Source organism: Accipiter gentilis, chromosome 1 (assembly GCF_929443795.1).
Source record: "Accipiter gentilis chromosome 1, bAccGen1.1, whole genome shotgun sequence".
Lineage (NCBI taxonomy): Eukaryota > Metazoa > Chordata > Aves > Accipitriformes > Accipitridae > Astur > Astur gentilis.
The window spans coordinates 52,344,657-52,359,992 of NC_064880.1; the positions used below are offsets into that span (position 1 = coordinate 52,344,657).

The 15,336-nt window shown below is 37.0% G+C and overlaps 1 protein-coding gene across 2 annotated transcripts in view; it reads left to right on the top strand.

Moving 5' to 3' along the window:
- ACVR2A (activin A receptor type 2A) overlaps positions 1-15,336 on the top strand; it is a 70,141-nt gene that overhangs the window by 24,317 nt on the left and 30,488 nt on the right. For both annotated transcript variants that reach the window (XM_049815309.1, XM_049815316.1), the window contains exon 2: positions 13,028-13,235. In XM_049815309.1, the coding sequence (XP_049671266.1) occupies positions 13,028-13,235 (208 nt within the window). The remainder of the gene's footprint in view (positions 1-13,027; positions 13,236-15,336) is intronic.

The window sequence follows — 15,336 nt, forward strand, 5'->3', positions numbered from 1 at the left end:
TATGCCTGCTTGCTATATGGCAGAGCAAAAGTTCCGAAAGGAGTGTGTGTGTTTGTTTTGGTATTAAATCTTTCACTGGTTTGGGAGATGATCAGTTCCTTACTTGTGTGCACCAAGTACAATGAGAATGATGTTACGAGAATGATTTATTTATTTTTTTTCTTTTAAGATTTGGAATAATCAAATTTTCTGTTTATTTGCTTATTTATCAGTTGAAGATTGCATAGGACTGATTTGAGGACTTTGTATTTTATGGGGAAGTTTTAAGTGAAGAGAATCCTTTAATGCTAATGAACTATGTGATCGTCAGTCAGTAAAATATTTTGGGTAGTTCCATTAAATATGAAAGTAGATGGGTTTATTTTCTACTATAACTTTTGTTGTTGCTGCCACAGAGTGCTTTATGTAAGTGTGTTGGTTAGAGTTGTTTACAAATTGTTTGTAGCTTCTAGACCACAGTGGTGTCTTAAATCCAACTTTGGGAACATGGCTCCATGTCCTCACCAAGTATGCAAAACGGATGGAGAAGTGACTGGATAATAAGTTAAATAATACTTAGCTGTTATAAAACACCTGTGAAGCCATTATAGGAGGCAGCGATTTGTGCCTTGCTCTGTACTTTGCCGTTACCAAATTTTGTTTCTGATCCTTAACTATACATTGCTAAAAGTGTTTTGGTTTCGTTGTGTCTTGGCAATGATGCATGATGTATTTATTTATTTAAATTCTGTAACAAAATTTAATATTTTTATATTAGAGCATGGTTGTTGTTATGGAGATCTGTCATCTTACCTGAATGGTGACACAGCGATCAGGGGAAAATTAATTAAAATAAAATATTTTAATACAAGTATCACACAGCAAATCTGGATTCCCCCTGTTTTAAAAGTTTTACCCAGTACATAATTGATGTACTGGCTGAACCAGAGTTGCCATTCTAAATGTAAATACTTCTGTAGTTGAGAAATGTGTAGGGCGCTCTTAAATAGATCTAGGCTTCCTGAAAGTAATTTCTTAATAAAATTTGAGTAAATTATCTTAATAATTTGAATTAGCATATTGAAAAGTTAACAGTAAAAATTTTACACAACATTTTGTAACAAATGGATTTTTAAGGCTTTCTTGAAAAGTTAAATGAAGCAAAAGTGGCTTAATTGAACACTTCAAGTCAACTTTTTCATTGATTTGCATGCAATAAACTTCTTTAAATAGTTTGGGATTATTGTACTTTGTCAGACATGGCCTATAACATCAAGGTATGTAGTACCTAAATTGAGCTTCATTGTGTTATCAGATGTGATTTGCTCAAAAAAAAAAAAAAAAAAAAAATTTCCAGTAGCAATAAGTTTTTAGTGTGGCTTTGAATACTTTTCATAACAAACGTACACTGAAGCATGGTCCTGTTGACTTCAGTTTTGCTAAGCATATGTGCGTGGTTCTTAAAGGAGAATTTAATTTGATATATTGGTTATTAAATGTTTAGATGTTTAAAGGCTTTAAAACATGCCTTCGGTGTCTTCATACTTAGAGATAATTCCAGCAATAATCTTGTGTTTCTAAAAGGTTATTTTTTACTTTCTACATGAGACATTGTAGATTGACATCAAATTTTTGTTATTCATATATAACCACAAATAAGAATATTTTGGTCTCTTTTTCCTTAGTTGGATTTTTTCTAAATTACTTGATGTTGGTAGGTCATAATCTTCCAAATATTTTTATCTGTGCATTTTAGGGAATAAGGAGATGATTTACAGATTACTAGAATTGAACTGATATTCACTCTAATAAGGGAAAAGAGGGGTGATTCCATACTGTTCTTCTAAATTTTCCAGTGTATAGGTTGAGTTACAGCAATTCAGAAGCATTTTTCTGGTGGAAGAATAACAGCAATTTTTATCCACTTCGGAATTTCTTTTGAAAAGACTTTCTGGAGAGATTAATATTTCTTTTGCACTTTATCAGGGCCAAACTTTAGAAGCATGTACATAGTTACCTTTTTGTACACAAGAAACTGTTATAGTATTTATTTGGAGTCAGCTTGTGTATCATTGAGCTCTGATGGTATTTTCAAATGTCTGTTTGCCTTGCTTCGTATTGAACATCAGAAAGCCTTAGAAGAGGCTTTTTTTTTTTTTCCTTAAGAAGAACACTGAACATGAAAACATAGACTATTTGTAAGTGCTTGTAGGCAGGTAAGAGATATAAAAGCCACTATCTTGGATTACTTTTGTATTGATCTGATTCTCATGTTAGATCAGTGCTGATTTATTTAAGGCAGCTGTTGCAGCAGTTGCTGCATTTAACTGTTCTAATGACAATAAATGTGCTGGTTGTCCAATATGTAGCATATTCTTTAAGTCACTACTACAGAGTTATGCTCTAGAACACTGGTAAGAGTTTTACAAACATACTTTCAAATTGCTCCCTTTTCCAGTCAGTTATTCTTAAAGCTCTGACAACAAATATAATACGAGTTAAGTTTTAGTATGTAGTATCCTGACTTCAATAACCTTCTTTTGGTTTTTTAAATACTTCCTTTTTGGATTTGTTCTTCTAGTTGCTGATCTCATTCTTCTGGATAAAATTAGTAATAATATTTAAAAAATGACCAGTGGACAGCAAAATCTTCTTCATGAGAATCCATAAAGATTAGAAAAAATGGAGCAGAAGTATAGTCTAATGGTGAGGTCCGTTAGGAAATTGCTTTGTTGTTCCATTGCTTTTTTCATCTTGTGAATCTTAAATACCTGAAGTTTTTGATAGCTTACCAGTCACTTATATCAGATTTTTTTCTACATAAAAACTGGCATAATAATGATTTCTAGTGAAATTCTGTCAGTTCTCACTTCCTGACGGAAAGCCCACTTTGATGTATTATCTTCAGAGCATAGGAAGGTGATGATGGGGGTTAAAGGTAGGAAAAATATTTAAATTATGAGCATTACATATGGTGAAAACGTTCCCCTGGTCTTCTCTAGAAGTAATTCCAGAATTAGGTACTTCAGACAAAACAAAAAATATCTTTGTACTCCTGTCTTCCGTCCTTCAGTCAGTACCCAGAGTATCTTTGTTAAAGAGGAGTATTGTGGTTGACAGAATTGAGCTGCAGCTGAGGTGGTGTGTAGCTGGAACTGCCCGTGTTGTTGTGTTTGGAGCTTGAGACTAAGAGTTGATTTAGGAGCTTGAAAGCAAGGAAAGTGTGTGCTTGCCACATCAACAGTCGTCCATAGAAATAGGGTTGTTTCAAGCTATGTCAATGGGATTTTTAACATAATCTTCAGATTACAGGCTGATACAGTGAGCAAAATGTGGCAACCTGAGAGGACACAAATAGAAAATCCATTTCAAGTGACAGCCAGTTTAGCTAGAGGTAGAGAGGCAGTTCTGGATTTTTTTGATATAATCAATACTGATTTCAGAACATAAAGACACAAATTTTAAAATTCTTTCAATGTAGAAAAGGTTTGGAGTTCTACATAAATAGGACTGAACAGTGGAAATAGAATTAAATGGATACAACGAAGTTTGAGGTTATGCAGATTTTTTTGCTTTAGGAAGAGGGCTCAGCAGTCAAAAACATTAGCATTTTTATGATGATAGGTATTTACTCAGGTGTGTAATGCTGCAGTCTGACATTTATTTAAGTTTAGTGGCTGAAGGAAGGAATTACTTCTACTTGTTTGTGCCAGTTCAGCTGTTTGTGAGGCTGTACAGCAGAGCCTGCTTTTTTGATTGCGCTACAACTTAAAGATGTATTTCAAACTGTGGTCTTGCATTATAAGAGTTACCATGAGCTACTAATGTGATTTGGCTGTGATGCATCCGATACTAAAATGCTTCTGAAGGAGTATTTCCTAGCAAACAAAAAAAAATATTGATACCAGACAAGTCTTTGGAACCGTCTTAAGTACTGAATGTAGTTCTGGCCAACCTGTGTAAGAAAGATGAACTTGGAAAGGCCTACTGTTGTGATGAGGTAGTGAAATGAGAAAGGGAATGAAAATGAAAATACAAAAAAGCTCCCGGTTCATTGACTGTGGCATCAAGACTGAAGCTGAACTTGATGATTCTCCATGAATGTGTTGGAGAGGTAAAATAAGGGAAGAGTAAAGATGGGTTTCCAGCTCAGTTGAATGGGTGAACCTTTAAAGGCTTGAATTTTTCAATACTGGGTCCTGCCTTTTCCCCACCATTCTGTTTTGTTTGCCTGCATGTCCAAGGTAATCCCTCTCTCTATTTACACAAATCTGGAACCTGTCTTTCATACTGTTTAGCTACCATCTGGACAAGGGCAGCTGTAGCTTGTCTGGATCTGCTGGTCAGTGTATGTGGAGAATTTAGATTGTTCGATGCGGTCTATACAGAGGGAGGAAGTTCACTTGTATCTCTAAGCTGTCAAGATAGCATTTATCTGAAGGTAAAACTTTTTTTTTTCGTAGTTGGAATTCTCTGTGGCCCCTATTTTATCTTTGGAAAATCTAACATGATAGAGAAGGGTATGAAGAAAAGCCAAATATTATCTCTTGAGCTGCTCTCTATATTAGATGAATGCTTGCGTAGAAGCTTTGAATGGGTGTGCAGGCCCTTGCAACGAAAGGAGCCTACACTGAGACTTCCCATATCTGGTGTGCTGCAGCACGTGCCCTGGCAGCAAAGTACTGCAGGATTCCACTTGCTTTGGGACTCTCAAATCAGATGAACAGCTATGACAGGTATCTGAGATCATTGCTGGGAAACTTGCTGTCAGGCCTCAAAATAGAAATTCTGCTAGTTGCCACCACCAGCATGATAGTCATCCTTCAAAACGATTCATATCTTCCTAATCTAGTTTTTATATCCTTAGGTAGTTTATTTAGGCTTAGTCTGGGAGCATGGCTACTGGTGAAGTGCCGTACTTTTTTAGTATAGTAACAGCATTCTAAGACTGTGGAAATGGAGTTACTTGCATGTGCGCAATGGGAAAGCATCCCTAGCTACTTCATGAGCAGCTGCCTTACCTGAGCTTCATCCAGAGACGGTTGTAGATGATACCACCTAGATAGTCAGGGTACAGCAGAACCCCAGTTTTCCTGAATGGAGTTCTTATTTGAATTTTGTTTATACATTCAAACCTGCATACAGTATTGAGGGCCAGTTTTCTTGGGAGGAGTGGTGGGAAGGGACCTGTTAAGGCAAGCACTGTCCCGTTCATCTGTGCCATGTCCCTTTTTCTCTCTTCCTTTTAAATCTTGGCTGACTTGAAATGGCTTTTTCTTTGAGGTCAGCTACTGTGATTATTTTCTATAGGGATTGATTTTTTTTTTTCCTTTGCGTTTGGGGTTTTGTGATGGGGAGAGGAGGGTAATCCAAAATGGAAGCTGGGTGTATTTCTAGTCCTAGTGCCTGTTTGGCCTGGTCTGATTTTTTTGAACCTCTGAATCTTGTAGAATTTAAACTTTTCTGGTGAGTATTGAGCCCTGTGTTACTTGTGGTAGATTTTTACCACCTCGTAATACCTTCTCTGTTGTGTTGGGGACGGGGACACATTGCACCAGTAATGTCTATAAAAGCTACCAGCATGTATGAGGCGAGTGTCATCCCAAGGCTGTGCTTCAAAAAACCAAACAATTTACAGAATCTTTCAAGCTTTTTTCCTCTACAAAATCATCAGACAGTAAATAAGAAAGGTTTTCCGTTTTGTGCTGCTCACACCTTGCAGTGACAGGAATGGCATGTTTGAACTTGAAAACATCAGCCTGTGTTTTAGTGTGTTCTCTTGAAGTCAGGAAGTGTGAAAAATAGCACTTATCTTAACTTGAAATTTCTAGAGATTCCCAGAGGATGACAATCTTTATTTCAGAGGTAGCCAGCTGATGTTATTGATACCAGTTATGCCATTACTGGCACCTTAATTTCTACCTAAAGAACATAGATGTCGCCTGACCCCTTTTCTCCATATTCTGCCATGTGCTTTGCTCTGAGATGATTTTGGAAAACTTGGACACCAGAGGTCTGGGTTTTTTTTCCCACTTCCTTAAATCTAGTCTTAAATATATTCAGTACAAGGCAGAAAATGGAAGTTCTCTACAAAATTCTATTATAGCAGCATTAATTTCTTCTAACAATAGGACAAACTGCTTGGAGGGACTGCGGAGAGGAACACATATTGCAAAAGTAATTTCATCTTCTTTTTTTCCTTGAGCAAGAGTTCAGCAAGATTCAGATGCTGCTGTTACCCCTCCTGCAGTGGCCTCATCCTGAGCACTCCACGTATCACAATTGCCCCCTTAATCCCATTTTCCTTAATCACTCAGATGGAGATGTTACTTTGGATGGTACTGTGGAGTCTCTCAAACTAACAATCAAACTGAGAGATTCCTCATCTTTACTTGCATCCTTTTCCTTGAATTGTTGTGGCCTTATCCTTTAAAGTTGCATTCCATTAGTTCTGCCACCACGATTTCTAAAATCTCAGGTCTCTGAATACTATAGCTCTTTCTTTAAATGAATAAAAAGTTTAATAGTGTCAAATACTCTTCTGGAGGAGTCATCAGAATGAGTTCACAGTTTTATAGATGCACAGGTTTCTTTAAAGTGGCTAATTACTGAAGCTTGAACTTCGAAAGGTCAAGTGGCCGCTTTTGCATAGGGATTCGCAGGTAGAGAGTTTCTTCCAACTTGGATATTCAAAGGGCATCTCTTCTACAGATTCCAAAGTCCTAATTCTTTCATTTGATTGTATCTAATTTTATATTCAAAGGGCATGTCTTCTACAGCTTCCAAAGTCCTAGTTCTTTCATTTGATTGTATCTAATTTTGTGTTGCGGGTCATGTTTGGATAGTATTTTGTAGTCTGAAGTGGTATTTCTGTTGAAAAAATTGTAAAAGTTGCATGATAGCTAAGTCTACCAAATTTCTCTTACTAGAACTACAATATTGCAGTGCCTTTAAGCATTACGTGGAACTTAACTGTAAAAAATGAAGTGCTGATGAGATTAAAAATGTGAGAGTGTTTTGGACCATTGCTTGCAGCCTGGAGAGAAATGGTGATCTACTCAAGCTGTGTACAGAGTTCTGCAACTATGTATTAACTCCATAGCTCATCTCAGAAAGGCTGATGCATTGTGCACTGCCTTCTGAGTGTCAGAAAAAAGCTAATGAATAGTCCAACTCCACCTTCCATTGCCAGAGCCCCAGCCTTTGGATCTCTGACAAAAAGAGAGATCAAATACCATGCGTGCTGTCTGATCATTTGTTTCCAAAGTAAAATATATGTATTACCTGATTCTGTTTTAGAAGCTCTCATGGATCCAGGATTGATACCTAATGGTTTTTGTGTTGCCTAACTTCAAAAGCAGATGAATGGTTCGATATATTCTCTACACTGAGTAGAATCTGTATTCACACTCTATAGTTTTTTTTAAGTAAACCCAAGATATATAGATACACATATATATATAAAATAACAACATTAAGTGGTTATAGCAGCTGACTTTTTAAAAAATTATCTTCCATATTCTTATGTGCAAAACCTGAAGACATATTTCTAGTAGAAAAGTGTTTTCTTGTTGCTGTCCATCTAGCAAAAAAGGGGTTTCAAGGAGTTTTTAACAGTATAGTAGTGGATTGATACTATTATTCTTCTTTTTTTTTCTTTTTTTTTAACCACCTCTTTCTCAGTTATATTTCTTGTTTGTAGGTGACATTATCCTCATAGTTTCCACTATATTTAGGAACCTAGGCTCTTAAGACTTAGCATAGTGCCATTAGGTAGATCATTCTTCAGTTTTTCAAGACTGGATTCTTCCTCCGGAAAGCTCTTTTTTCAGAAGTGTTAGTCTCGACTAGGGAATTTAACACTTCCATGGCAGGCTCATCCATACAAGTTTTCCATTTTGGCAAGGTGTGAACTACAAAAAAGTTGAAAAATTTTCAAAGTGTATGATGAGATATCTAAGCAACTATAGATTTCCTCATACTCCCCACCCCCCCCCACCCGCACCCCCCCCCCCCCGCTGATCATACTATAATCCTGGAGAATTGAAGTTTTAATATAGCTATTGTTATACAAAAAGCTACACTAAAACTTTCAAGTTTACTGTAGGACACATGTTGAGTTGCAAACTCAATTTATTTTTTTTTTTTTTTTAAATATTAGTAAAAAACCCAAGCCTTTTAGAACATCAAGTCAATCTTTAAATTTTTAAGATTAACCTTTTAGCCTCTTAAAAGTAAGTCTTGCAGACTTCTGCGCAGAGGTGCAGCACTTTGGTGGCATTTCTCAGTTCCTCCCTCCCCAATGACTTTTTGATTAACTACAATGCAGACTTAGTGGAACGTGCTGAAAAGGAGAATGGTAATGAGAAACTATAGTCTGAAAAGATATGCATCTTCTGTATAAGGCAGTGGGATAACAGGTGACTTGGTACTTCACTGTCTTGTTTATCTTTTTCATGATTCTTGTATTGCTTAAGTTAATTGCTGTTGTGTTTGGATTTAATGAATGTACTTTGGCTCAGTTTATATGAAGTACAGTCCTTGTTTGACCTGCGAGCATTGAGAATTGTGATAATAGGACTAATGCTGGTCTAAAGGTCAACAAAGTATATTTTGGTATGTATTGGTGTATATACTCCATTCCTTATATGTTTGTGGATCTTGGTGCTCAGAATGAGGTCAAATTAATCTCAAACATCATACAATTGCAGTAGCCTTTCTACTGTAAGTATAGCTAGCTGCCAGACTAAACTTTGCCCTTTCATTCTCTTATATACTAAGTTTTCTAGGGAACAGCAAAAAAAAAAAAAAAAAAGTCCTTTTCTGTCCTTTTCTATTACATGAGTATTCCTGCATATAAATCCTTACCGATACTGTCATTAGTGCTTATAATAGAGTCAAGTTCAAGTGTAGTGTAATGGACTTGCCTGGGTAGGTTGTGCAACCATGAAATACAGGTCTGATTACTCTTTCCATACTTCAGTGTTGCTGTTTCCATCTCAGAAATATATTAGATGGAAAAGAAGTCTGCAGTTATGTCTAGTGCTGGAAGACATGCAGAAATAAGTTCAAAATTTTGTTTTTAGGTCCCTTCTAGTTAAGGATATGTTAGGGCCATATTGGGAGTACCCATCAGAGCAATCTCCGTAAGTAGACTGGCTTTCAGAAGACTTGGGGTTTTGTTTTGGTTTGTTTTTTTTCTATGCTGATGTTGTAGATCCCAGTGCCATCAAACTAATCTTTGTAGCCTTTTCACCAGTTTTCATGACTTCAGCTTAAAAATTTTGCTAGATTTCATAAACCAGCAAGGAATTGCAGATTCATCTTCCCTTTGATTGGAAGCCTTTGTGTCTTTACGTGGTATCCCAACCAAATATGCTGCAAGAGCAGTATTTAGGGATGGGAGTAGGACGCAGGGTGAGGGGGGAGGATGTGTCTGTTTTGAAGTCTTCTTAGGAAATGAGGGAGATGATCATGTTTCAGACTTTTTATTAAAAATGTCATGAAACCTTTCCTACATTACAGACCAATACGGTTGTGTTGCTCAGTTTCAGGTTTATAAATAAAGCTAGATGATAAAGTCGCAGAGTGTATCTCTCTCTTTTCCCGCTGGGTGTAATGTAGTGGTATCCGTAATAGAGAATTTGTATTTCATCCAGTATCTTTCTGGAAATCCCCTTCTAAATTAGGGCTATGTTAGTATAGTCCTTCTTATTAGCTATGCATAGATCTCATTGTTTGCCCCCTCTTTAAATTAAAAAAAAAACTGGCTGGATTTTTTTTTTCAGGCATTCATATAGTCTTTCTGCTTGAAAAAAATGGTAGCCAGTCCTTCAAATTCCTCCTAAGGTGAGGTTTTCCAGCCTGCACATGTGCACTCTAATAAAGTTGCTTTCTATGGTGCTAACAATTACAGTCTATCCTGGTATTAACAGCAGTTCAGAAGTTCACTAGCAAATGTTGGTTTTCTTTCCTTACTGCAGCTGTTGTGGATGAACACAAATGTATAGTGATACAGCAGCACACTAACTGCAATATGATAACAGCATGTATTAAATGTGATCTGTCTTAACATGCCGAAACTAAACTATTACATACTTGAATATTCTTTGCTTTTTTGGTGTGTTTTCCTCTCAGAAGCTTTCAGACTTCAAGTTCAGTCCATAGGATACTGCTGGTGCTTTGCTCATGGCTTCTTTCAACAGCAGCATTTTGCCTTTTGAGATTCCTGAGGACCTGACAATTTCATGTGAAAACAATTTGTCAGCACTCAAAATGGTTATAGGAGTTTCATTATAGACATACTATGCCTAAATTGGGACGCAGATAAATTTGCTCTTGTTATAAATGCCAGCTGCCCTTCTCCTCTAAGACTTTGATTCCTGTGGAGGAGGTGGCAGAGCTGGTTATAAGCAGATGCTTCTTTTGTGCTGTGGGCTCAGGGCTGCCTTCTTTGTGTGGTTCTCCTTCTCTTCTTCCCTTGCTTCCACCATGTTCCCGCTTTTCTACTTTGAAAGATTAAGCCAAGATTGTCCTGGTATGTCCACACATCAGTTTAGTCTGGCCAGACCTATTGCAAATGGCTGCTCAGCCCCTAGAGAAGGTGTTATGGTTAGATGCTCCAGAGTCACTAAACCAACAGTGTGATTGCTGGCCAGTCGGGTAGGTTGAACTGTTCAAGAGCATTAATGAGTAAGAAAACGTGACTATAGAGAAGACATGTATAAGGAGAAAATTTGTGCAAAGTTAATTTTACTGTAGTTTCAGAATTTCAACAGATTCGGCTTGTCTGTGGTCCTTCAAAGCTAGGCTTGGCAGCAGAAGAAAAGGAATGGCACGTATGAGAGAAATCCAGGACTTCTGCTTTATTGCACTGACAGAACCAAATTGTTCAATCTGTTGCCTCATCTGTTTCTTGCCATAGCTGGGAGTTGTAAAGGTCAGGCCATTGCAGCACAAAGAATATAATAGTTAACATGCTGCATCTCGCAGTGTTACCAGCTGGCTAGTGCATTTCTCCCATTGAACATCCAGGCTCTTTCCCAAAAAGCATAAGCAGCATCCTCTGCCTATTTTTGGGAATGCGTCAAAGTCAAAAGTTTCTGAAGGTGGTAATGTGGGATGCCCAGTATGGTCAGCACTGCGCTCGACTCTGACATCCTGTGCTGCGCTTCAAGAGGGCTGCAGCATTTTTCAGTTTGAAATAATTCTCATCACCCTGAGAGGTGCAACTTTTTTGGCCCCCGTACATCAGGTCTCTGTTTACTGAGGAAAAATTGCCTTGCTGTCAGTTGTGTGTGTTTTGAGGAGGTGTTATGTGGTGGAAGCCCCTACCAGTGTACCAGTCACCCCAATCCCCGCCTCGTAGCGCTGTTGGGTAGAGCGTGTGGGTGACGAAGATTTCATCCCACAAAACAAGTTGGATTAGAGCTGTTCTGCTTGTTATACCCTTGTGTAGGAGAATGAGAAGTATGGGTATGGCTACAAAGCAATAGCTGGTGTATCAAAATTATTGTGAATCTATGTGAATAAAGAAGGTAATGAGTGATACAAATAAATATGTATGAAACTGACTGCTATGGAAGACCTTTTCTGTTTAAACCTGATCTTCAGCATGATGTGTAATATAACTGTCTGTCTTGAAAATATCACATGGGTCCACAAGTGAAGTAAATGTGCTTTGTCATCCTCCTGACCCTTCCTCAATTTTGAAGCGAGTTCTCTGACTCTCTAGCTCTTTCATCTCCTTCTCTTTTTCTCCATGTTTTCAATACATGTTAAATAATGAAGATTAATGACGTGCTATTGGCGTTATTTGACAAGATAAAAACAGAAGTAAAAGCCAGTTATTACTCCCTTCCAGTATTTAGTTACCAGTTTTGCATTCTAACACTTCTTTACCTTTGCAGAAACCAGATGGGTGCTTCATGTCGCATTAAAACTATGGAGTTAGCTCCACTTTGAGGTGCTTCAGTCTGTTAATATTTGCTGGGTTTTGCTGTAGGTTCTCGGTAGGCATTGATGAATCAATTGCACTTGTAGTTTAAAAGACAAATTCGAAAGGTCAGAAACTTTTATTTCTAAGAATACTGGGATGACAAAAGAATAAAAATCACGTGATGCCAGGATAGGTTAGCTAGTCTTTTCTGGTTTCACCAGCATGTTTAATAGAGACTGCATCAGTGCTTTGGGCTCCAAACACCACTTGGCTTTTATTGCCTGAAGTGTGCAGGTCGGCCATCGTGGTTGATCCCACTGCGTATGTTGGGTGCGCGCTGTGGGAAGGGGAGATGTGGCCCTGGGCCTTCCGAGAGTGGAAGCGCTTTGTTATTGAGTTATGATAAAGATCTAATGTCTTTTATGTTGCAGCTGATTGACTGGGTGGGACCACACAGCAAAAAACCAGCGCTGTCCTTGGAGATTAGGGACTGTTGCCTCACACCTATTGGTCTCAATTCTGGTTGCTCACTTGGCAAATCAGAATGACATAAAAGATACTATTTTAGCACAGCGTGTCTTATACTTCAGTGCTTTGTGTTAAGAAGCTGCATCGCAGATGAAAGCTAGGGGGGAAAAAAATGTTGATTTAAAACTGAATTTGTTAGTTCGGCTTAGGTTTTTAAGACGTACTAACTGGTTTTTTTTTTGCATGTGTAACAAGAGGCAAAAATGCCTTTTGGTAAATTCTGCTAGCTAAAACTTCTTCTTTGGTTGATATTATGACTAAATCTTTACTGTTCAGTATTTTACATTTTCTCTGCTATTGCTATTCAGGGAAAGCATTGTCATAACTTGTTCTTTATTGCTTCAAGTCTTGATAAGCAATCCAAGTCACTTTTTGACTTAACAGAAGATCTTTGTTTTATGTTTCAACACTTACTTGGAATGCTTGTGAACTTCAAATGTTTTCTTTATTAAAAAAAAGGAGGGGAGAGGGCATATTGGTACAAATGGTGTATGATATTTTAGTACATCCTGGTTTTGACTGTTCATGTGTTTCATCCTTCAGAATGCTGTTTAATTGTGATTTACTTTTCATTCCTTAAAGGTGCCATACTTGGCAGATCAGAAACACAAGAGTGTATCTACTACAACGCTAATTGGGAAAAAGATAAAACAAATCGCAGTGGTATTGAACCTTGTTATGGTGATAAAGATAAAAGACGACATTGTTTTGCTACATGGAAGAATATTTCTGGATCAATTGAAATTGTGAAGCAAGGGTGCTGGCTAGATGACATCAATTGTTATGACAGGTAAGTGAGTTTTTCTACAACTCTTAAATGTATTTGTAATCTTAAACTATTTTGCCTGTCCGTAATTTATCCATCCTCCCCTTTGCAAACAGTACTTGAGAAAAATCATAATACAGTGCCCTATGAATAGTTATCTTGGTTTTAGACACACACACACACACACACACACACGCTTTTTTCTTTTTTGCTTACTTACCTGTATTTAGTGACCCGACTTCATTGAAGTACTTTGTCTTGTTTGCAGAATAGCATGTTTTACCTTCTTTTATTTATTTGCTATATACTAAAAACCCGGTGTTTAATTTATTCTTTTTTTAGGCCATTAATAAAATACTTTCTAAAGATTTATTATTGCCAAGCAATGCAAATATAGTTAGTGAAACCAGAATGCAAAATTTTATAGTTCACTTTTTCAAGGTCTTCGGAGAATGAAAGGCAGCACTTTGTGTCTGCTCTTTACTTAAACATGGAAGTATTTTGCTGATTTGTTAAAAAGCTCACTTCAGTGGCAGCTCTAAGTGACATCGAATATTCTAAAATTTCAGTCATTTTTTTTATAACAGATGGTCTAGCAAGTACCGGTGAGCAGTAACAGCAGGACTTGGGGGTTGTTAGATATTGGCTGAATAAAGGTCATGACTCTCTTAAGAAATGGTATTCTAGTTCTTTGAAGTACTGCATTAAGTTTTATTTGACCAAAACAGTTATTGTTTGGAAAGGGAGAGACTTAAGAAAATAAAAGCATAATAGATCTTCACTGAAATATATTTAGAAATTATTTTTAGTAATATTTTAGAAAAATTTCTTTTTGTGTTTCTTAAATGTTGAATGAGTAGAAGAAACCATTATAGTCATTTCTATGAAATAAAGTTTCCCCGACACACTAGGATGTTTTCTACTTTAATGACAGTTTAAAGCTAAGCCGAATGGTAGCTCTGATTTATCTGTTTCTCAGAGAAGTGGCAAAGCATCTGCAAGCTTGCTTGCACAGCATGATTAAAATTCAGCTATGCTGGAAGGCAAAGGACAATTTTAAAGAACTCTTATTTGTTCCTACTAGTATCTAGTAACTGTAAGTCACTTAGGAGGGGAAAGTACTTTTTTTTTAATCCATTTAGTTGTAGCTTTGCAGAAGAAGTGGGGGTGTTTACACAGTGGGGGTGTTCTGAACTAATTTTATTTCTGCTAAATGTTAAACTTTTAGGATGGAAATAGAATTTTTCAATTTGGAAATGGAGTTAGGTTCTATAGCATTGTTATCCCTCTAGTTCCACATGTGTCTTTGAACAGTCTAAAAAAAATTGATACTGAATTCTCCCTTGAGCAAAGAAAAGAAATTAAAAGAAGAAATAAAATGTAGGAAGGATGGTAAGGAAGTAGTTGAAAACTGTGTAAAAATTTGTCTGGCTCTGAGACCTCATTAACTGTAACTTGTCATAAGAATGCATGCTGCTGTGTTTGTCTGAAATAGCCGTTAAACAAAACCTTATCTCTGGGAGTGAAGAGTGTTTACCAAACAGGGAGTTACAGTATGGTGAACTCCAAACAACAGCAGATTAAGAACATCAAGGAATACATGTTTTACGGAAGTTACAGTACAGTGTAGTTGTAATAGCTTGTTCTATAAAATAACCCTCATTTTTGCAGATGAACCCAAAACTCTTTTGACAATCTTCAGCTGTATTTAAAATCCTCAACTATTTCGGCAGGATTTTCAAATTCTTCTTTTTCTTCTGTCAAGTTGTCTCCTGCATGATGCCTGTTTTTCTTTCCCAACTTGAAGAGTTTCAGCTTGCTTGTTAATAGAACTCCTTTCCTGCAGTTATTTCACTGAGTGAAATAAGCCTTGTCCCTGAGCATAATGTAGGCAGGGGAAATTGGAGAACTTTTATCTTTTTTTCTAAAAATAAAAAAAAAATCAGAAATTCTCCTTCCCACTTATCTCCAACCCATGCAACCCTGTAATGTGAGTTTATGGTTAAATGCTAGCCATTTGATCATTGGTTTGTCCTGTTCAAACCGAGATTGTGAACTGTTCTTCAGTATTCTATTGGTGATTTTCTTGAACTTTGTCTGAAAAATAGCAAAAATGTGCTGATTC